Here is a 23,009-nt window from a genome sequence, read left to right as displayed (position 1 = left end):
GAGATCTAATTTCTGATGTCTGCTGTTGCTATGTCCCTGAGATGGTGGGCATCACCTGCAGGATCTGATATTTTCACAATTCAAATCTCTTTTTACAGCTAACATTTTTTTTCTCAAAGGAAAAAACACAGAAACTGAAATGTGATCAGGATTGAGTTTATTATTGAGGTGTCTGTGGTGTTGTAGGTCGGTATTGACATAAGTCAGATGAGACTGATTTATATTTATTTTTATATATTTATATATAAATTTATATATATATAAAAATTTATTTGTATTTTTATATATATATATATTTATATGCAGGAGGGGTTTTCATGCAGCACTGAGGCAGCATTTGTCACCAGGAAGGTCAAAGTTGTGCACCCACTGGCACATTTGGGACAAGTGACATTTTCCTCCAGTATCAGAAAACCTCATTTTTTGAAAAGAGGTTTTTCTTTCCATATGACACCCAAAGGAGGTTATAAGTGCAGTACCTGCTTTCTCCCTTTCCCAGTAGCAGGGGAATGCCCGGCTGTCTCTGTTGTACCATCTCCCGTTCTGTCCCCTGTGTATGCTGACTGGGGCTGGCAACCTAAAGTATGTCTGGGGGTGTGTTTGGGATAGGAAGGGTGGGACAGATTCCTTCTGACAGCCCTGGGTGTACGAGATGCTGGAATTCAGCTTAAGTATCTCTATATCCAGGCGTACTGTGATCTCAAACATGTTTATCTGGGCACGTCAGGTAGAGTACTGATAGTGTCATTGCCTCAGATGTTAATTTATAAAACTGAGTTGCCCAACTGAGTTGATCAGGAAATCTGTAGCTGCTCAAGGACTTCAGGCCTTCTGAATCCTTAATTACAGGATTGTGTTTGTTTATAAAGAATCCCACTAATTCATCCATGTAAAGGTCTTCGGGGAATACACAAATAACAGCATCATACTTTACATTTATTAAAAAGAAAAAACCTTTTGGGCAGGCATTGGGTTTTGAAAATACTAGGATAAACAATGGAAGTTGGAAAAAGGGTAGTTTTTCAGCTACACCTTTAAGAAGTTGAATACTCTACCAGTTCCATCTAAAGCTACTGTTATGATGCACATAAAATTACGTGAGAGAATACATTATTCACACACCTTTAGAGGTAGATATTGCATAGAAAAAATACACACTCTAAATCTGTGGAGTTTCCAGCCAGTTCCGGCTGTCTCCAATGGACACGGCAGGACACAGGAGAACTGTGAGCGGGAAGGAGCATCAGAAAGCAACTGCCCTGTACTGACCGTACATAGCTTATCTGCAAATCGTTGCAGGGTGGTAGATTTCAAAGTTCTGGATCTTAAAGTTACTGCATCATCAGAAGGAAGCCAAAATCTTCAGAAAACAAATGCTTGATTAACGTTTTATGTTGATGTATTACATTCATGCTGTAAATCAGGGTGGGAGAAAGACAGAATATGCATCTTTTGGGGAAATAATTATGTAGATTCCTACTTGCTTAAGCTCCTAAAAAGGGGCTATGTGTTTTGTCTATATAAATTCCACTTCGCACCATAATTCTGTAATCAGCAGAAGTTGATATTTGAATCCAGAGAGCTAATTGGTTGAGCTAAAAACATTAAACAATCCAAGCTATGTTTTCCAGGGGTGGAATTAATCTGTGGGTTTTATCTGTCTACAAAATTATATTGTTAATTTTGAAGGTAAAAAATGGGGGAGGGAGCAGAATCTCTCAACTTTGGCTTCACTTTGCCCTGCTTAAGTCTATCTCACAGGTTGCTCAGGGAGGCTGTGGAGTCTCCATCCTTGGATGTATTCAAAAGCCGTCTGGACGTGGTCCTGGGCAGCCATCCCAAGGTGTCCCTGCCTGAGCAGGGGGAGTGGACCAGGTGACCTCCAGAGGTCCCTTCCAACCTCAACCACTCTGTGATTCTGCAATCTTCTACTTCCGTCAGTGGTTTCTCTGATTTCTTGGTTGTTTTTTTTCTAATTTTAGTCCAACACCTAGCCAAATATACAATGACTTTAATGGCTGTTTTGTGTGTCAGAGCATATGTGCAAGGTTAGGCCAGAGGAAGGCATGGGTAGTCTGTAAGTGTATCTTCAAGATGGAGCTGCCAAAATTATTTTTTAAAGGTCTATTCTTTCAATAATCTCACAGCAACACAGTTTTGATGCAGAAATCTTGGAGGCAAAATACTAAAAGCAAGCCACTTCGGAGTTTGTATTTCACTTTCTTTATTACTATTATTTTCTATGGTGTGGCAAGATAACTTGTGTATGTCACAACTCTTGTAATAGTTGCAGGAGGCACTGGTGTCTATAAAGAGGATTCTGAATCACATCCTTCAATCGTTATAGTTTCGAAATCAATATTATTATTTTTGTAAATTATGAGGACTGAGACATAAGATTTCCTTTGCGGTCTGGCAGAGAGGGAACAAGAATGATGTTTAAGTATATCCACTTAATTTCATGAGGTGAGATGAGCGGCAACCTTTGTGAGACCATTTCAGATGTGTTGTTGAAGCAGCATGGGAGGCTGACGCGGACACTGACAGTAACTCTTCTGCAGTAACTCTGGGTATATACAAAAAAAGTTGACGGCTGAGGTTTTCCAACCAACCCATTTAGCCAGCAGTAGACTACCAAAAAAAAAGACAAGAAAGGCCCCTTGCAGTTTATCTGTGTGGAGACGAAGGTTCAGACTCAAGCCAGAGCATGTTTCAAAAGCAGCTGGGGTGGAGCAGGGAAGCCAGGCAGCGCACGGTAAACCTGACCCATTGTTCAGGGAGTCGGGATTCCTGAGAAGACTTCCAAAGCTTTACTGGCAAGCGGCGGCTCCAAGGAAAGGTGAGCGTCAGGAGGCGGATTTCCCTCTGGATGAGCCCTCCTCTTGGGACACAGAGGGCTCCTCTGGCTTAGTGCAGGGCGTGCATTTCCCAGCATGGGCTCACAGCTGCAGCGGGGATGCATTTTGGCTTTAGCTTCCTTTGTCCTTTGTAATAATCCCTTCCAGCTCCCTGCCGCTGTGCACAGGTTTTAGCTTGTCGCTGCTGGCTCCTGCAGCGCTGCCCCTCGTCCTGCTAGCTTTCATTGATCGTGGCCGCCGTTGACGCTCACATACCCTTTGATAAAGTAGCTGTCAAAGCTCCTGTCCCTCCACAAGCCGTGTTAGGGACTCACTCCTCTCCGAGACGTTCATTAGTGTCGTTTATGTAACAGATGTTGCAAAGCGGGCACACAGAAACACAGACGCTCGCACACCATCACTGCAAGGGCTGTCAGGGTGGCGATCGAGGGAGGATGGTCTGCGGGGCTAGAGTAGCTCCAAGGCATCTCTGCGTCTGTTAGGAACAGCAACTAACGTCTCTGTGTGACCATGCTGTATTTTCAGCTTGTCATCATGGCTGGGACTGTTCTGCTCGCCTACTACTTCGAGTGCACCGATACTTTCCAGGTGCATATCCAAGGTTTCTTCTGTCAGGACGGCAATTTGATGAAACCGTATCCTGGAACGGAGGATGAGAGCTTCATTTCACCTCTCGTGCTGTACTGTGTGCTGGCTTCAACTCCGACAGCTATTGTAAGTATAAGAAATTACTTGAATTCTCCACGACTGCTCCATAAATAACAGTGATAGCCCTGTAATATCTTTGTCCCCTCTCCTCTCTTTTCAGCTGTAATTGATTTGCACTTAACTGGGTCTCTGTTTTCCTTTAGCCTAATATGATCTTCATCAGCTATCTCCAGAAGTAATTATTCTGAGGTAATCACAATGCAAGATTGAGGGCTAGAGCTTGTTAAGCCGTTTACAATAGCTTGCTCACTTCAGTGATTAGTTGTGAAATGCCTGGGCTCCAGAGAGGCTCTAATGCAAAGGTGGTGTGTTACTGGAAATAAGAAAACAGGATAAAGCTGAAGGAAAACCTGGGTCGGACATGCAGTATATCCAGGATTATTTGCTGCTATTTTAAAGGGATTGCTGAAGGGCTTTAAAAGGCTTAGATGAGCAGAAAGTTGCTCAATACAAAGAAAAATAAGAATGCTATTTCCTTTTTATTTATAATCTCTTTATTTTTGGCAGTCACATCCACTTAACTTTTTTTTTACCTGATTTTCTTTACTCTCCAACCAGTAAGCTGCAGTGTAGCGGTTCTGAGCAGATGAAAATGTCCAATTAGCTGAGTAAATACAATTCCAAACAGATTAATGCAGTAACTGGTTAGCAAAACTTTGTCCCTTTTCCTTTTTCTGTGCAGAAAGTTGCGAATTTCACAAATAGTCAGCTTTGCTGCATTTGTAATTACATTGATAAATTCCTATCAGACTGTGTCTTTATGTACTTCGTTTTATATCTTTCTCTTTATTTCTTTGTCTTTAGTATTTCTTTCTTGTATTAACTTTGCTTTGCATCCCTTTCAAAAGTTGGTTAAAGCTGTACATGATGTATTTACTTGTGAAAGGTGAATGCTGCACCATAGTTCATTTAAAGTTTTGGTCTGCAGTAATTTTAATGTATGAAACGGCGTAACACAGAACGTGGTAAGAAATGTGAAAGGAATCTGCAGAAGAGAATATAGTTTTTGGTACAGGACACTTTCTGAAAACAAATAGGGCTTCTGAGTTGGATTACATCACAAGTTTATGAAAATCCTCTACAGGAACAGTGTTATTTTCTGTATTGAAACTCAGTTGAATGTAAAGACTTTCATTCTACTTCATGCTGCAGTGACAAATGATTTGCAAATGAAAAAATAATCCTACATTTCACCAACTCCGGTGCCCCCCCCCTAAACATAGTGCCATTGTTTAAGGAAATAACTTTCACAGGTGGTGTTTGTAAAGGGAAATTGAGTGTCACTACGATGCCTTGATGCCGTAACAATGAAGTTAGTGAGAGGTTTGTCCCTTGATTCAGCAATATGGCATTGGGGCGGGGGGCAAGTGGTACTGAGAATGTTGCTCTTTACTTGGATCTTCTGTTTAAATCCTTGATCTGACAAAGTTTGCTGCAAATATTTCAGGTTTTGCTCTGCTGCATCAGCATTTTCTTTCTTTTCAGTGACCCAAGAATTTTTTCCTAGGTACTGTTATTTATGAACAATTGAATTGGCGTCTTCTTTGGCAGATGAACAACGCTGGTTTTGTAGTTTCCATAAGAGAAGGAATGGAAGGCTGTAGTGAATGTCACATAAAGTTTTTGGGTGCTGAAGGGACAGTCAGCTTAGTGCTGTGTGGGGCTGGTGTGACTATCTCGTACAGTGCAAGCTGTGCAGAAATGCTCTCCTGGGTCCAGAAGTACAGTAACCACCCTAGATGGTTGGATCCAGTGCTGGATGTAAGCTAGTAAGCTCTGGTGGTTGGGTTACGCTATGACTTTACACTGGCTATACTGCTTCAGCTAGGAAAGGTCAGGGGCAGCGCAGGGCTCTCTGCACATCTCTACGAATAACCCCAAAGAGACAATAGATGAAACTTTCCTGGGAAAACACATTTCTTTCCATTTTTAATGTAGTATGTATTAATACATTATTTAATACATTATTTGTATTATTTGTATCATTCTATTGTATTATTAATACATTATTTAAGTAGTTAATGTATTATTACTTAGTATTGGGCTAATCTTCAACCAGAACGTAGGTCACAGGTATCTTTTTCTGTCCCCCCGACTGATGCTCATTACAGTGTTTTTATATGAGTCATTTCACTTTATTTGTCATTCTGGTCTCTTTCTGAGAGACTTTCCTCTCCTTGCTGGCTGATTTCAGACTTCTGCTTCAGCTAGCAGCTGACTCTGCAGACTGAGTTTTGGCAATGGTCATTAAAAGAAAGCTAGTAAACGAGACAGAAAGTGAGCTCCGAAGGTCCCTAAACTCTGTCCTTGCATTGCACTGCTGGTTGAACCACTCAGAGTGTGAGTATGCTCAGCTGCCACCCAGTACCCAAATGGGTGCCGCTTGTCTTTCACACTGTCACAGAGTGGGAAGAGATGTTTGATTCAGTTGAATCTCCCAGAGGTTTCAGTGGAAGGAGCAAGTGCAGCTATTTCTATTTATACTGTGATAATTGTACTCTCTCTCAAAAGACAAAAAAAACCCAAAACAAATTCAATTAAAAAAAAAACACACAAACGAAAGAACCCACACCGCTGTGCTTTGTGGGAGGGAGCTTTGTGTGCATTCGCTGTGGGTTAGGTTGTAGCTTCGCTCTCCACACCTTGCTCTCAAGAATTATCGCTGACATCCTGCAGCTCCACTGGGAAGAAATGACGTAAGTCAAAGGTAATGCCAGTCCCTCCTTACAACTACTTGCTCCTCTGCAAGATACTTCTCACTTCACTTTCTGACAGCAAATTGCTTGGTTTGGCTAAGAGCGTTTACAGTAGCAAATCTGATCTCTCTGTGTTGCCTGCCTATTGCCACTGTTTTGACATCTCATGGCACGAGAGGAGTGATTATTGTCAGAAGGGGTGGAACCCAGCAGCAGTGGGGGACCACTCATGGTACTAGTTCACAGCGTTTCTGGAGCTATGGAAAATAGTCTAGGAGTTAGTAGAAGCTCCACCATCTGAGAGACAAGCAGCGTTTAAGTGCAGTCCTGTGTGCGCAGGTCTGGAGGGGGCTCAAAGCCCAGATTTCAGCATAGCTGTGAGGTGTTATAAAGCTTGCAAGCCAAAAGGGAGCATCTTTGTGCATTTAATGGAACATCTTTGTGTCTCAGTCATTTGGCTATGACAGTGGCCATGGGGAAAACAAATGCATGTATTTTATTTCTTCCCTGACAACGCTTCTCAGAAGTGCGGTTTTGCGTTGGTACCACTGTATGTGCCTTTCCCTGCACTTTTAGTGGCAAAATAAATTAGACTGGCCTGGTTTTCTGCAGTTTTATTTGTTTTTCTTGAAACATGTGATGCTGCTGCCTCTGTTTAACAATTTTTTTCTGCTGTACTGGGTAGTTAATCATACATCAGAATTGAAAGAGTCTTTTAATGTTCCTACGGATAACCTCTTAGTCTCTGATAATGAGAGTTTCTTGCAAGGGGAGATGCCTGAATCTCATGACAACACTGTTAAATAAATGAAAATCATGTATGCCTGACTCCGTTCTGTGAAATGCATTTTTCTCACAAATGCTCTGCTGAGGATAGGTCAAAGGTTTTCATCTGCTTTATTAATTTTTAATTTTCTGAGTGTGGTGGTATTAGCATCTTTGCAGCAAAGTAGTAGGCTGTGGTGAATTTAGCAATAAATTGCACCTACATAGGGAAAAATTTATTTTTCTTTGTAAAGAAACAACTGGACAATTTATTTCAGATTTAGTGATTTATCCCCTGAAACATACATCTTCAGACTCAAGTAGCATATTTTGCTGTCGACGCTGGTAGAAAAGGGGGATTCCCGGAATCCTCTCTGAGCTGGATTGAACGTGTAGTTATTTGTAGGTTCTGGTGCCACAAAGAGCTTTACAACATATGTATGGTTTCATCTTCATCTCATGCCAGTTGTTTCTAATGCCTTTTTTTTTTTTTTCTCAGATACTTTCCCCTTCTTGCAGGCTGATTTCAGTTGTACTGATGTTGCCGGCGGTTGTTTAGTGAACAAGTGCTAAATCTCCAGCATTCCTGTTGTCACGCTGAGATGGGTATAGGAATGCTTTTAGCCTGTCTCATGGTAAAGTAGAAGCTGTGGTTAAATCATTTTAGTTTTTGCAGGCAGGAACGCACCATCCTTGTCAGTCACAGGAGGCACTTTGGTACCGTACCTACCAGCCAGTCTCTGGGGGCAAGGGAAGGGGAGTGAGAAGGAGGATATTTGTCTGTGCAGCCTTGTGAGAATAGCACAGAACTTTGGTCTTTGCCTCCACCGAATTTCAAAGGATCTGAAGTTTCCAACTTTCCAAAAACTGCTTTTTTCTTGGGCTTCAGGTGGCCTACAGCAACATGTCTGTACATTTGGATAGCTGACCTCTGCATTACAGAGCTTTAGACAGACAGGCCCTCATTTTGGTGCTTATAGGTACTTCAGGAAAGGTGAAATTATCCAGAGAATAATTGTATTTTTTTTCAGACTTGGAGTTCTTGGAACGCAGACCTTTTGCTGGCAGTAAATATAGCATAGGTATTTTACTCAGCTAGTTTTCCAGTGATAGGAAATGTAAAAATTAATTGCAGGTTGAAAGTGTAAGCACTGGAGCTTCAGTTCCATGATCACAGGTCTGGTGAATTTAAAAGTGACCTATTCCACAGCAGCATGCTATGCAGAGCCTGGGATAAAGCGTAGTATTTCAATGCATTGTCAATTCCAAAATAATGGGGTGAGGAGGAGTAAGAAATAATAATTCTTTTAATTTTTGCCAGTATGAGAACTTTATGAAAATAGTGTTTGAAGTGGAACAAGCTGCTTTGCAGAAACATAAAATTTTCAAGCCATTTCCTTAAAAATATTCTGGGATGACTCGACCACATCCATTAGCGTCTCTCAAGACTAGCTTTCCCCGTTACGAGCTTACTGCAGATCAGCCAATTCCCCAGCTGGTACTAAACAATCCTTCCAGAGTTCAGGGCTGCTGCCCACGCTGCTCTATCCATCGTGATCTCTCTGCCCGCCCCGGAGAAGCAGAGAAGTTTAGGAACAGAGCCAGCTCACCAAAATGAATACTGAACAGCAGCAGACGGCTTCACGGGCACCATTCTTCCATTCCTTAAATTAGAATAGAAAGTGCTGCTACTGTTTTCATGCAATCTTCAGTTTCTTTCCTTCCATTTCCAGTCGGGAAGTGGCAGCCTATGTGTACTTGTTAACTGGCCAGTTCTATTAATTTGTGCAAAGGAGTATTTGTCTACAGATAATGTTGGAATCCATCAAACCTAACTGGTCTGATCATTAATTAGAAGATGAGTTACAGTGTTGATCAAATTTACGGGAGGAAATTAGCGGGAGGAAACTGTTCAAACTTCTCTCTACAATCTGCTCTCACCTCCCAAGCTTCAGAAACATCATTCTTTTAGATGGTTTTCCTATTCTCTCTGCCACCTTGCCTCCTTGGCTTTGGCTTATTGCAGCCATATTATTACAGTGATTTATTTCCAGAAGGAAAGCCAGGGGATTTCTGCCTCTGTTGCCTGATTCCCTTGTGGCAGCTCAGGTGCTGGGAAAACCAAGAGTGGCTAGTGCAGCTCAGAGCTCTGTTACAGTAGCTTCTTCCCAGCTTTTCCGGGCAGAAATCTCAGGGCTCTGCTGGTGACGATGCTGCCAGAAAGCACAGACTCTTGTGCTAGAGTCTCCTGCCCACCGTGCTTCACCCCAATGCCGGCGCGGCAAGAGAGGTCAATGTCAGTGCCTGGAGTGTCCCTTACTCCTTGTCAAGGAAGGACACATCCCTTTTCCAAGGAGATGTGGCACACATGGCACCTGCGTGGTCCTGGCGTTCAGGGCTGGCCTGTGTTTCAGCTTGGTCCCAGAGCAGGGGGATCTCCACTCAAGGGCAATTATTTGGCTGCACCTTCCTTTTATTGTTGGGAAATGGAGCTAGGGTTGCTCACAGGGTGAGGATGGAGGAAGAGCCCCACTGCTTGTCAGATGTCCTCTGCCAGTGGTGGCTTGTCCTCCCTCCTTTTGAGGGAGGGACCCAGGTTGTGAAGTGGTGAATGACAAGCTGGGATACGTGGGAGTGGGGGAAAAGGTGTGCACATTACCCTGTGCAAATGTTCATATTCTGGTATTTGCACACCACTCTGGAAAACAATATATACACCTGGCTTGTTTGGGGTAACACTTCCAGACGCTTCCACTGCCAGTGCCTCCAGGACTTCGTAATGGTCCTGGTCACATTCCAGTTTCTGAGGAACAATGCAGAGCTGTGGGAAATGTCTTCTCTTGATTAGAACTTCAGCATATTCTTTTAGAGAGTTTTACCACAGTAAATTGGGGTTTTTGAGCACGATGATAAGACCCAATTATGGGGTTTGGGCAGGCTAGAATTCAAATTGTGGATTTTGGCTCTTTTGACGTGGAATAAAAGAAACCAATTTTCTTTTTCTGGAAAAGGACTTTTAACTGGTCTTTGCTGATGTTTTCATTGAACAACAACAACAAAACAAAAGGGAAAAAAAAAAACAAAAACCAAAATGATATCATAAGTATTGGATGCAGATTAATGTTTTGTCCTCAGAAGACTATGGGTGAGCTGGCTCTGCAATGTTTAGTTGAAGGCATTGCTTCATTTCCTCTTATAGTTATGCAAAATACAACATTGGTTCCTGTGGGCTAGAGAAGACCTGCCTAGATGGTGGTGGCAAAGATGAGAGAGTGTCTGAGAAAACTCTGCTGGTCCCTAGTCCTCATGACCAGTGATGGTACTGACGTTATCAGAGAAAACCTCTGGCCTTCCAAGCAGGCTTGGGTCAGGGGCCCAGCTGCAGGTCACAGCAGAAGTGCTGTGTCCTGGAGAGGGTGCCAAGGCAGACCTAGGTGACTGGGTGCCTCCTAAGGTGTCTTTTCTCAATACGAATGTTGCTCCGTGTTTGCCATCCCTGTATGACAATGGAGTCTCAGCTGTGCAGTTTCAATATTTGGCCCTGTAGGTAGCAGGTAGGGTGGCAGATCAATAGCCCTCAGGGCCTAAGGCTAACTGTGAGGGAGATATAAGGAATTAAGGAACTAACAACACTAAGTGAAAGTCAGTATGAGCCATGTTCTTTGTGGGGACTGTAGAGAAGATGGAGACAGACTGTTCAAATCACAAGAGGCAGCCCTGCAATGGACACAAGCTGCAAGAAAATAATCTGATCAAATATTAGGAAAAATCTTTTTACAATGGCAGTAGTCAAACCTGAGACAGTGCTTGCCTCGAGGCTGTGGGGTCTCCGTTCTTGAAGACATTTGTGACACGACTGCTCAAGGCTGTGGTCTGTGCTGCCCCTGCTTTGAGCAGGGCTTGGGCTAGAGCCTCGGGGACCCCGTCCCAGCTGAATCATGGTGTTATTCCGTCTCTCTGCATCCTGTAATGCTTGTGGGAATTTTCTGCTGTTGAACTAACGACAGATGAATGGAGTCATGACCTCCCGTGCAGAGCCTGAAGAGCGTCTCTCTACCGACCCGCAGCTGCGCTAACACAGGCCTCACAAATGCCGTGATGCCAAAGGGCAGAATTTCTTTTGGCCCAATGCAGGCCAGTGCTGATGAAACACCTGCTGGAGCACTTTGCAAAGGTCACGTTTCGGTGAACAGGCCTGCTTTTCCCAGGGAGAGTTGAGCGGAGTCATTTTGGAACTGGCTGATTGGCACGGAGAGCCCCATAACCCTCATCTGTTTATATTCTCTGGGTTTGAGTGCTTTGCACATAGCTTGTCTCACAGCCAGTGCCTTCCTTGTATCTGCTCCTCCCCTTGGCTGCTATTTGAATGGTGCAGACTTGATTAATTTAGTTCTTTCTATTTGTGGCATCAAAAATGCAGCCACACGCATCCTTATAGATCATTCAGGAAGTGTCATCCAGCTTGCTGAAACCTGCCCAGAAATGAGAGCGATGATGCCCCGAGACCCAAGTTCACTTTTCTGTGCTGCCATTTTTGTGTGTAATAGCATGTCTCTGGATGCAGTTTCTATGTAGAAAATGGGTTTAACAAGGATTGACTGTGTCACAAGGATGCTGTTGGAGTAAGCAAGTCGAAAGATTTAAAAACTCCTAGAAATCAGAATAATGTAAACTTAGTCTGTAGAAAAGACAGAGAGATTCTGTCTGTACTTCACAAAATTCTTCCGAATGTGGGATCTCCATTGTCTTGTTCTGATCAGAAATGCCACCAGTTGTACTTTTAATGGAAAGCAGAAGCATATTGTTTCACAGAGAGACTTCTGGCAGTGCCAGGCTGTGGGCACAACTGTGTTTCCTGCGTCCCTGGCTCATGCTCCTCCTTCTTTATCTGTGTGGAATTGCAGCTGGAATGAAAACTGTCTGTGGCAGCTTTCACACAACCCCAGTGTTTGCTGGAAGTGTGAAAAAAATAGAAAAAAATAGTGTTATCCCGTTTGTCGCCTCTGTGTGAGTGAGTGAATGAGAGGCAGGAGGGCTGTGGAGACGCAGCCTCTGCCAGCAGCGATGTGGGGCTGCGTGGAGGCAGTCAGGCCAGATGTCATAGGAGAAGAGGGGCGAGCAGTTTGACTAAGCTGCAGTGATCTGTAGTGAGTTTTCAAAGGCTGGTGGGGAAGAAAGGAGGTGAGGCTGGGGCAGTGTGGCTGGTGGTGAGCCAGTTTGTGCATAGGAGGAACTGAATTGTGGCACTCTACATAGAATCATAGAATTGCCAAGGTTGGAATGGACTTTTCAGGTCATCTAGTCCAACCATCAACCTAACTCTGACAAAAAACATCACTAAACCATATCTCTAAGCACTGTGTCTACCTGTCTTTTAAAATAACTTCTAGGGATGGTGCCGCAACCACTTCCTTGGGCAGCCTGTCCCAATGCTTAATAACCCCTTCAGTGTAAAAATTTTTCCTAATATCCAGTCTAAACCTCCCCTGGTGCAATTTGAGGCCGTTTCCTCTTGTCCTGTCGCCTGTTACTTGGGAGAAGAGATCGACTCCCACCTGGCTATAGCCTCCTTTCAGAGGGCGACAAGGTCTCCCCTCAGCCTCCTTTTCTCCAGGCCAAACAACCCCAGCTCCCTCAGCCACTCCTCATAAGACTTATTCTCCAGACCCCTCACCAGCTTCATTGCCCTTCTCTGGACACGCTCCAGCACCTCAATGTCTTTTTTGTGGTGAGGGTGAACATAGTATTTGAGGTGCAGCCTCACCAGTGCCAAGTACAGGGGGATGATCGCTTCCCTAGTGCTACTCACCACACTATTCCTGATGCAGGCTAGGGTGCTGTTGGCCTTCTTGGCCACCTGGGCACACTGCTGGCTCATGTTCAGCCGGCTGTCAACCAACACCCCCAGGTCCTTTTCCACCAGGCAGCTCTCCAGCCGCTCCTCCCCCAGCCTGTAGCGTTCATGGGGTTGTTGTGACCCAAGTGCAGGACCCGGCACTTGGCCTTGTTGAACCTCATACCATTGGCCTCAGCCCATCGATCCAGCCTGTCCAGATCCCTCTGCAGAGCCTTCCTACCCTCAAGCAGATTGACAGTCCCACCCAACTTGGTGTTGCCTGCAAACTTACTGAGCGTGGACTCGATCCCCTCATCCAGGTCATTGATGAAGATATTAAAGAGAACCGGCCCCAATACTGAGCCCTGGGGAATTCCACTCGTGACCAGCCGCCAACTGGATTTAGCTCCATTCACCACCACTCTCTGGGTCTGGTCCTCCAGACGGCTTTTAACCCAGTGAAGAGTACTCCTGTCCAAGCCATGGGCAGCCAGTTTCTCCAGAAGGATGCTGTGGGAAGCTGCATCAAAGGCCTTACTAAAGTCCAGGTAAACAACATCCACAGCCTTGCCCTCATGAACCAAGCGGGTCACTTTGTCATAGGAGGAGATCAGGTTTGTCAAGCAGGACCTGCATTTCATGAACCCATGCTGACTGGGCCTGATCACCTGGTTGTCCTCCATGTGCCGCATAATGGCACTCAGGATGATCACGCATAGGAGTTTGGAGAAACATGGCTAAGGAGGAAGATTTTGGCTACTGGAGGAGAGGTGAGGCATAGCGTGGCCGGGAGTGAAGCAGGGGTGCCGTCCTCTGCTTTGTGAGAGGATTTGAGTTGAGGTACGAGGGTAATGTCCTGATTGAGAGAAACCGGTAAAAAGAACAAAAGTCTTAAAGCTGGACCCATCCTTGGCTGTCAGCTCCATCAATAATTACTTTCTAAACTGAATGTAACTCTTCAAGGCTGCCCCCCCACCCTCACCCCACTGCACAGTTCCCGCAGGAGCGCTGCTCCAGGATGCGGCTCTTCTGCAACCTCCTTTTGGCTGTAATACTGATTCATTCCTCAATAGTTTATCTTAGTTTATCCTTACAGATATCCTTACAGCTCTTCTTGACGTTTACCCCAATATATTTTTAGAATGCAGTTGTGCAAAGAATCGTTTGGCAAGGAGACTGTGAGCTTATCAGAAAGTGTTACAGGAAAAAAATGTAAAAAGATCAGGATTCCATGTCCCTTTAAACAAAATAGTTACATTGTTTTGTTGATTACGTTGATAATTAAATTAATAAATTGTTGGTAATCTGTACAGGAGCGCAGGGAGTATTGGGTGCTCATGTTGTGCTGAGAACTTGAAAAGGGAAGATGTGATATTTCACTGTCTGAAAATGTCAGTTCACAAGTTGAAGGACTGTCATTTTCAAATCTATCATGGACAAAAGGCTGTTGAAGAGCAGAACTGGACAGATCATTTTATCCGTCTCTTTGCTCAGGAGGAGCCAGAGAATGAGTAAAGCACGTGCAGCAGAGGTTTTTTGAGAGCTGAATGTTGAGGAGCAAGTATTTGGTGACTTTGCCAGTAATGGGGAAGCAGAGCTAATTGAAGAAGTTTTCTTAATGGACAGGTTGAATTCAGCACAGGAAAAATGACTGCTGGGTAGGTATTTCAAACTCATACTGAGGCTTTGGGGTGTCATCACAGTATTTTTACCTAATAGTAATACGAAAAGGAATGTAAGCAGGAGTGTCCAAGCAATATAACTTCAGTGTAGTTGAGCTGCTGTTGCCTTCAGGAAATCACGAACAAAGTCACACCCAGTGGCACTACCTTTGCTTCCCTATTGCCGACATCACCTCAGACTGCAGATCACCTGTCCTTTCAGTCCCCAACCTCCACTGCAATTTTCTTGCCATTTCTACTATCTAATTAAGCCAGTATGCTACAGCAGTTTGTTAATCTTGCATTGTTTTCCCAAATGGAAATAAAATAAGTAGCTTGCTTGCTGTTTTCTTTTCCTACCCGTATCTGTGTGTCTATATTTAGATTTCAGATTTAGTACTGAATTGTACCAACTCCTGGGGTGCTGATTCTGTTCTGGCAGAAACTAAGGTACTTAACAGTGTCAGTGATTGATTTTGGGAGGCCAGCTGGACAACCTGGCTGGATGTGGACCCTGCTCATGCAGAATCATCAGGTTTTAAATCATGAGAATCAGCGGAGTTACTTGACTTCAGAAATGCCTGGAGAAAAAAAAAAAAATCAGTTCTTTGAGGAGCTATTCAGACCACATTAAATTTTGCACAGGTAGATTAGCTATCAGAAGGAGGTGCCCAGGCCTCCATCGAATTTTTAGAGAACAGCAAGGCTCGCTTTCTAGAGCCTACATTAAACATATAAGGAAACAAAATCCTCAAATTCAGGCAACTAAATTCAGTTCCAGAGATGGCATGTGGGAATACTCCAGTTATGTTGAACCATCTTATATCACCTCACAAGTACAGCATTATTACTATACACCTAAACTCTGTATTAAACCAAAGGCATCATTCACTTAAAAAATCACATTTTGATCTGTTACACTATAGGAAAGCTGGGATAACTGCTTAAATCAGTGGAATGAATTGAGCAGATTTATAGCCTGGCAAAGTTTACTCCTAAATCTAAGTGGAACTAATCTGTCCACATGGGAGTTTCTAGGAGTATGCCAGACAGCTAAATTTGTAGAAATAAAGATGGGAATTGAAACAGGAAAATACTCAGTTAACTTCAGATGCCAAGGAACTTTAAAAATTTATAAATTTTAAAATTTATACCTAAATCTCTATTATTTGAAAAGTTTAGGGTTTTTAAAGTCCACTAACCCATGTCTTTGCAGAGTAGAATTTCCTCAGGGTGTGAATTGTTTCTCAATGTATGTGTACAGCCCCAGGCAGACAAAGAACTGAAGCATTAATTCAAATTTCTGAACATTATCGTAATTCAAATAATAAACGGTTGGAAACAGAGTGTCACTTTTAAACTGCTTTAGCGCAGATGGTCTTTTTCTTAATTCCCAGCCCCATAGTTAGTGAGCTGAGCTTATTGAACTGCTTGCCAATTCTGTTAAGAGCAGATGGAGTGAAATGGGATAAAGGCAATATTTCAGTGCAGCTCCCATGCATCGGCTCCCACCCCCAGATGCCATTATCGACATACATTTTACAACTCCACATCTCTCGCCATCGGTGGTTAGAATTATAAAGAGGTTGAGCATACTTGGCTTGAATGTCAATAATCAATAAGGATGTTCATCTGGCTTAATAAGGATAAATTGTTGCCCTTGAAACAACATACCATTCCAGCAGTCAAAGTGAACTAAGACTAGTTCCTTCATATTTATGCTAACTCTGGTTGTCTGTTTGCATGTGTGTGCGCACACGCACTTTTGTTATGCATTTCTCTTACCATTTCCTAGCACTATGGATTCCTCTTGTCTGTCATATAATAATGCATTAAATTAATTCTTTTGAGTGCTTCGCTTCTAAAACCTTATTTCTTCCACTTCAGATTGGCTTTTTTTTTTCTAAAGACTTTGAAAACAAACTTTGTCTTTCTAAAAAGCTCCCAGTTTCCCCTTCTGAAGCCTGATGACAAAATGTACTAGGTGGGATTTTCAGAAGCGTTATCTGTGAGTGGAACATCGCTGCTTCTAAAGCCTGTGATCAAATTCTGTCCAGCTTTAGCTAAGGCAGATAGACCTCTGTGCAACAGATTTAAATTAATTCTGAGTGCTTAGGAAATACCGTTCTCACTCCTATGGGAATCAGTTACCATTTTTACAGAAAGCGTGAATATTCTGATCACAAAAAAATACGTGATACATAAGCACCGCTAACATCAAGATCAATGGATCCCTGGAGACTTCGATTTTGATGTTTTAATAAATAAAACAGGATGTTCAGTAAATAAGACAAGCCAGAAGTCATCATCAGGCCCTCAGAGTAGCTGGCATGTGCAATCTATGGCAAATGGCTGAACTCCTCCTGCATAAGTACCAGTGGCTGCATGCAGCTTTCCTTGTGGGACTCATCCCAGGTGTTTTCTGAGAGACTGTTGTCACCAGCCCAGGCTATGGCAGGGACCAAGCTAGCAACGTAACTGTACGGGTGATTGGCCATGCTGCACCCTGGCACTTTTTACTTCATTAGTACAAATATGATGTGTTTGTCCAGAATTTTCACTGACCTCCACAAAAGTTTTGTGACTTCAGATCAGTTTCCACTGCAGGGATGTCCTTTGTCTAAATTTCTTTCTGAAGTTGGCAGGAGCTCTGTAACTTATCTGGCAGACATAGAAGAGTATAAGTTTCAGAAGGTGTGGAGGCTGCAGGAAGCATGCAGTATTGCTGGGGCTTGCTGGGACAATATTGGGGTGGAAGTCTGCAGAACTACTTTCCCCTTCTCCGATGTCTAGAGGCCTTCCATCTGTGAAGTCTATACTGTCAGTAAATTTTAAATGCTAATAGCAGGACATGACAAATTCCGTGCCAGTCTCAGTAAAAATAGGAGCTTCTGGCTCCAAGGGGTGAGGGAGATCATCCTCCCCCTTTACCCTGCCCTGGTGGGGCCATATATGGAGTACTGTGTCCAGTTCTGGGCTCCCTGGTTCAAGAAGGACAGGGAACTACTGGAAAGAGTCCAGCAGAGAGCTACAAAGGTGATCAAGGGACTGGAGCATCTCTCTTCTGAGGAAAGGCTGAGAGACCTGGGTCTGTTTAGCCTGGAGAAGAGAAGACTGAGAGGGGGTCTTATCAATGCTTGTAAATATCTAAAGGGTGGATGTCAAGAGGATGGGGCCAGACTCTTTTCAGTGGTGCTCAGTGACACAACAAGGGGATCGGGCACAAGCTGGAACACAGGAAGTTCCATCTCAACATGAGGAGGAACTTCTTTCCTTTGAGGGTGGCAGAGCACTGGCACAGGCTGCCCAGAGAGGTGGTGGAGTCTCCGTCTCTGGAGATATTCAAAACCCGCCTGGACGCGTTCCCGTGCCACCTGCTCTGGGTGACCCTGCTCTGGCAGGGGGTTGGAGTAGATGATCTCCAGAGGTCCCTTCCAACCCTACCATTGATTCTGTGATACACAGTATTCGTAAAGCTCTGCTTGCCTCCCTATCCCAGAAGATAGTATAAGACAGTAAAATCTGCTGTGTCTTGCCACTGAGTGCAAGAATGACAGATTCTTTTCTTGGCTGGGAGCTGTGTCTATGTCGAGCAAGTGTAGCCCCACCATCGAAGTGCAATGTCCCAAAGACATTGTGTAGTCCCAAAAACTGTTGTGTAGTATTTTCTGTGGGCTGGAACCAGACACACATGTTTTAATGTTTGCTTATATAATTTTTAACTTTCTGTCTCTTTTCCTTTCCTGCCAGATTTTTATTGGTGAGATATCCATGTATTTCATAAAGTCAACCAGAGAAACCCTAATTGTTCAAGAGAAAACTATTTTGACTGGAGAGTGCTGTTACCTGAACCCACTGCTTCGAAGAATAATACGTTTTATAGGTAAGCATCCTGAGCACTGCAAGTTTAGTCCCTGTTTGCACCAAAACAGAATGAAACATCCTAATAATCTACACCACAAAATTAATTAAGCTGTGAAATCTTTGCAGGCGTCTTCCACCTTAGAGGGATAGTCCCCCTCGGGATTTGCAAGGTAACGTTCAAAATGTGCCATATCATGCTGTCTGGAGCTGGTTTATATCCTATTCTGCTGAGCTTAATGCTTCTTCTGGACCCTTGAAGAAAGGTTATGCCAATCAAATACTTATATGAATAATTCCATCATTGCTATTCTATGTAAGCTACCCATTTTACTTACAAATTGGTCTCCACCAGCCCATCTCTTTGGCGTTTTTCTTTTCAGCTCTAATTTTAACATCCATAGCTCTGCTATATAATGTTCAGCTGAGCACAGTGTAAAAAAGCCTAGAGCCCACTTCAAAATAATGTTCTTATTTTTATTGTATTTGTTTTTTGTTAGAGCTTTCATTGAGTTAATTGCTGAGAAATGAATGAAGAAGTTCTGTCACTAAACCATTTGGAGGTTGCTTTATATGGTGCTTGCAAGCCGCTATGCATTTTCCATGCTGTTGATTAGTGGAAAAAATGTCTCCGAGACCTTACTGAGGGAACTGTCCCATGGTTCTTTTGGAGCAGGCAGAGGAACAGCATTGCAGCTTGCGTTTCCACTGTGGTAGTGGCAGAGAATCTGGTTGTCCTCTGAAGGCTTCCCAGTTCACAGCCATTTATGGCTGCCCAAACCGCACCCTTTGTTGTCTAGAAATGAGGAGGGATGTTGCTCACTTACTACTTCCTCGTAGCAGCAGAGTAAGAAGTAAGTTCAGCAGCTCTGAACTGCACGTGCAAGGGGCTCCAGTTTCCCTCCTTCTTGACTCGATCATGAGAAGCCCTGCATTCATGCAGGGGATGGGATGGGGTGGGATGGCTTTTCTCGCTGTCTGGCATGGGCCAGCGGTAAATATGTCTCCCCACTGACCAAGAGGGGCATTGCCCACAGAGCACCTCCCTCCCTGTCCACACTTAAGAGATAAAGCATCCTTACACATTGCGTCTTACAGGGAGCTGGGTCTGAATTCACAGTCGGAGTTAAAAGAAGCAACAGAATAAAAAGCTGAAAATACCTGGATCACTTTTTTCCCTGTCACTGCTGAATTTTTGAGCTTTATCTGGAAGAAAAACATCTGCTGTGACTGTGGCAAGGGTTGTATTGCTTCCACAGAGCCACGGCCCTGGCTGCAGGCAGGGATACTTGCTCAGAGCATAGAGTTGAAAAGTCTTATCCTGTGCTAAGTTTTTCAGCAGCAGCAAGTATATACTGCAAAGAAGGGAGAGCCATGGTTTTCTTTCTCCCTCTCTGTTCCTCCTGCTTTATGCATGGAAGTTAGGAATTTAAATGGTTTTTTACCTTCTCCCATACTGGGGGTGGAGACGAACCACCTGTGGTTCACTACTCAGGCCTGGCCTGTGTGCTGCTGATGAAACAAAAGACATGGGAATGTAGATAAAAGTAAAATACCCTTGAGCTTCAGATAACCTCTAGGATATATTGATGGATAGTAAACTGCCATTAAGAGAGAAGCAGGGTACCAGAGTCCACTGGACCACCCAGGGCTGTTTGACTGTTCCAGGACATTCAGCATGTTGCAAAGTCCTAATCAAATACTCTTGCCTGCGGGGTCAGCACTAAAAGAGTTTAAACCATGGAGGTTAAGCACTTGCTCTATATATTTTCTTATACACTTAGCTTTACTCTTAAACATTCATGCTATTGTTTCTCTTTTGGTGGAAGAGGAGGGGATAGTGATGGTACAGTGGACTCTCATAGAGTAGCAGGACATAAACCCTGCTAGAGAAAATAATCTTGGCTTTGCAGCTTCATTTTTCTTTCTGAGAAAAAGGAAGTTAACATTATTAGGAAGGGCTTAAAGTGTTGCTCTCATCTCAAACGACACTGATTATTTGCTTGTTTTCTTCTGAAACCTTCTCCCCGCCTCTGCAGTAAAATGCAAGAATCACTGTTTGTTGAAAAGTGGCTGAAATAATTAATGAAAGGAACTAAAAATAACTGCACGTTTTTCACTGAAATTCCCCCTGTGTTTTGCAACCATAACATGGACTGAACAGCTGTAGGCCGTGCTGGATGATCAGGGAAGTTAGCTCCATACAGTTGGTTACTCCAAAAAGAGCCTACCTGGATGCTTGGCTCCGGAGAGACTTGCCTGTGTCTTCTCCTGACAAACTTGAGGGCTATAAGTTACAGAGCTGATTAAATAGGTTGTCTTCCAAGATACCCCAACAGGCAACCTGGCTTGTTCCAAAGAAGTTTGATGCCAGTTTAGTCTTGGTACAAATTCATTGGACTGTCCACATCTGCTGATTTCTTTTGGCCCACATGTGTGAACAAGAGTCTTAAATGAGTACCTGCAAAAAGCAGTAATTGAACTCTGTGGAATATTGCCTTATAAGTCATTACAGTTGGTATTGCTCAAAAGGATGAGAAAAATCCTTCACGGTATCCGGGTGCTCTTATGTCAGGAAAAATGAACGCTGCTTCCTGACCCTGCAAGGCACATCATGGAAAGCTTTTGAGAATTGCTGTTCCCAAATTTAAGAAAGGCAAAGGGGCTTTTTCTCGCTCCCTGACTCTGTAACTAGAGTTGCTGGGAAGAGAGGGGTTTTAAGAGATTTTAGCCTAAATGTGCTTTCCACAAAACAAGGAGAAAGTTATAGATACTTCATTGAGCATTCACTTAGATTTTGAAAGGAAAGAGAAGCAAAAAGGGAAACTACAGACTTATCTTTTGGTGATATGAAAGATAAGCACCCTTGTCATACTGTCTCCACAGGATCTTCTGGATTTGGTTGCTAGACTTGAGCTTTTTCGCACTTGTTTTTTTTTCCATGCATACAGAATGGAGCACTTTTTTGCACTTTGATACTGGTGCAAAGAATTAAGCAAAACCAAAGACCTGCAGCTCTTCCGGGATGATGGCAAAGCCCAATGTTTCTTTTCCTTGATTTTTCTTATCTTGCCTACTACAGTCTCTGCTTATTGTCTCCTTGTTTTCCTCAAGCCCTTTTCGGCTATCTCTGTCTAAGATTCTCCCCTCCTTAGTTTCGTGGGGACCTTGAATGTTGAGCTTTGTCTTAAGTCCATCCCTGGTTCTTTGTCCACAGGAAGCAGAACCAAAATTTCATCTTGCTTCCTGGCCCAGGCATGAATTCTGCACGTGGGTAGACATTGCTTTTGTGGTGAAGGGCTGCCTCTCAACTTGTTGTCAAGTCCTTTACTGCAACCTAGATAGGTGAAACCTGCTATGTTCCCTGTACTTAGAAAATCAATTCCTTTATCAGTGGAAAAAAGCTGGCTTAGCTTGGGAACATCAGACTTTGATAAATGTCGCAATTTGTTCCATCTTCCTTTTTACCTTTTATAGCTGCTTCCACAGACATTTATTTTGAAGATTTTCAGGTCGAACAAGCGATGTGCAATTGCTTTGGATCGTTTTTTTCTATATAAAATATTGGTGCTGCACTGCTGTTCTTTAGTCCCATCATCTCTCCTCCCTCCTGTCCCCACCCCTCCCAGCAGTTTTATTATGAATTTCTGCTACCAAAATTTGCCATTTACATGCTGGACCTTTGAGAAACCAGGAGGGAAGAGTGGTTGTTTCCTGGCCCTCTGCCTCTTCTCCCTGTCTCCCAACCTGAGTACACACAGACTTTTGTATTTTTATTCACCCTTTCCTGTGGTAATTTCCCATTCAGTACTTAGTCAACATCTTGCCATCTTGCATTTGCAAATAGAAGTTATAAATTATTTTACCATTATTTAGTGAATGGTTTTAGTCAAGGATTTAGTGTGTTTCTATACACTGCTATCATACCCCCAGGATCATGGATTCAGACCTCCCTGGCTCCGTTTGGCAGGGTGACTATAATGTGTATTGTGTTTCATTTCATTATATTAGGTTTCTAATCCATGTGATTAAGTTGTATACCTGCAAAGCCCTGATAACACGCAAGTAGCCTCTCTCCAGTTCAGATATTTATAAATGCAATGTGCTTCGTGAATTTGTTACCAGTGTCTTTTACTTTGGGGCTGCATAATTTGCAGTTAACAAATGGCGCAGATCAGCTTCTGCTGACAGCTTAATCTAAAGCATGGTGACACCTCACAGTGGGCAGCTAAATAATGAAATTAGGGCTTTATTTCAGTAAATTAAGGCTTTAGTTCAGCAAATAAAGGTTTACAAGATTTATACACACATTGAGTTTATTGTAATAGGATAGATACACCCCAGAGCTCTGATGTCAATCCCCTAGGCAGCTGCAGGAGATAGTTTGCCTGACCTTATCCTTCTGTTTGCTTTAGATCTGAAGTTCACTGTGAAATGCAGCACGTTCTGTTATCAACTGGCTGCCTTTCAGCAGGGCTCAAGCTGTATTTTGGTGTGTGCTGCCGCAAACCTAAACTGCTGCAGCAGCTTAAACTACGGCGTGTCTCCCTTTTTATCACCGAAGAACCACCACAATAAGAAACAGGTCACTGTGTTGGGAACAAATCAAACCTTACTGGTCCCT

At 43.4% G+C, this 23,009-nt stretch overlaps 1 protein-coding gene across 4 annotated transcripts in view; it reads left to right on the top strand.

Moving 5' to 3' along the window:
• The window catches only part of PLPPR1 (phospholipid phosphatase related 1), a 137,094-nt gene that overhangs the window by 96,921 nt on the left and 17,164 nt on the right, over positions 1-23,009 (top strand). For 3 of the 4 annotated variants that reach the window (XM_054186304.1, XM_054186303.1, XM_054186305.1), the window contains 2 exons: positions 3,384-3,572; positions 18,275-18,407. In XM_054186304.1, the coding sequence (XP_054042279.1) occupies positions 3,384-3,572; positions 18,275-18,407 (322 nt within the window). Of the gene's footprint in view, positions 1-3,383; positions 3,573-18,274; positions 18,408-18,514; positions 19,240-23,009 lie in introns of those variants that run through there. The other variant, XM_054186306.1, reaches the window with a different exon arrangement.

Source organism: Rissa tridactyla, chromosome Z (genome assembly GCF_028500815.1).
Source record: "Rissa tridactyla isolate bRisTri1 chromosome Z, bRisTri1.patW.cur.20221130, whole genome shotgun sequence".
Classification (NCBI taxonomy): Eukaryota; Metazoa; Chordata; class Aves; order Charadriiformes; family Laridae; genus Rissa; species Rissa tridactyla.
The sequence above is the reverse complement of the archived record's forward strand: the minus strand, read 5'-3'. Positions and strand labels throughout refer to the sequence as shown.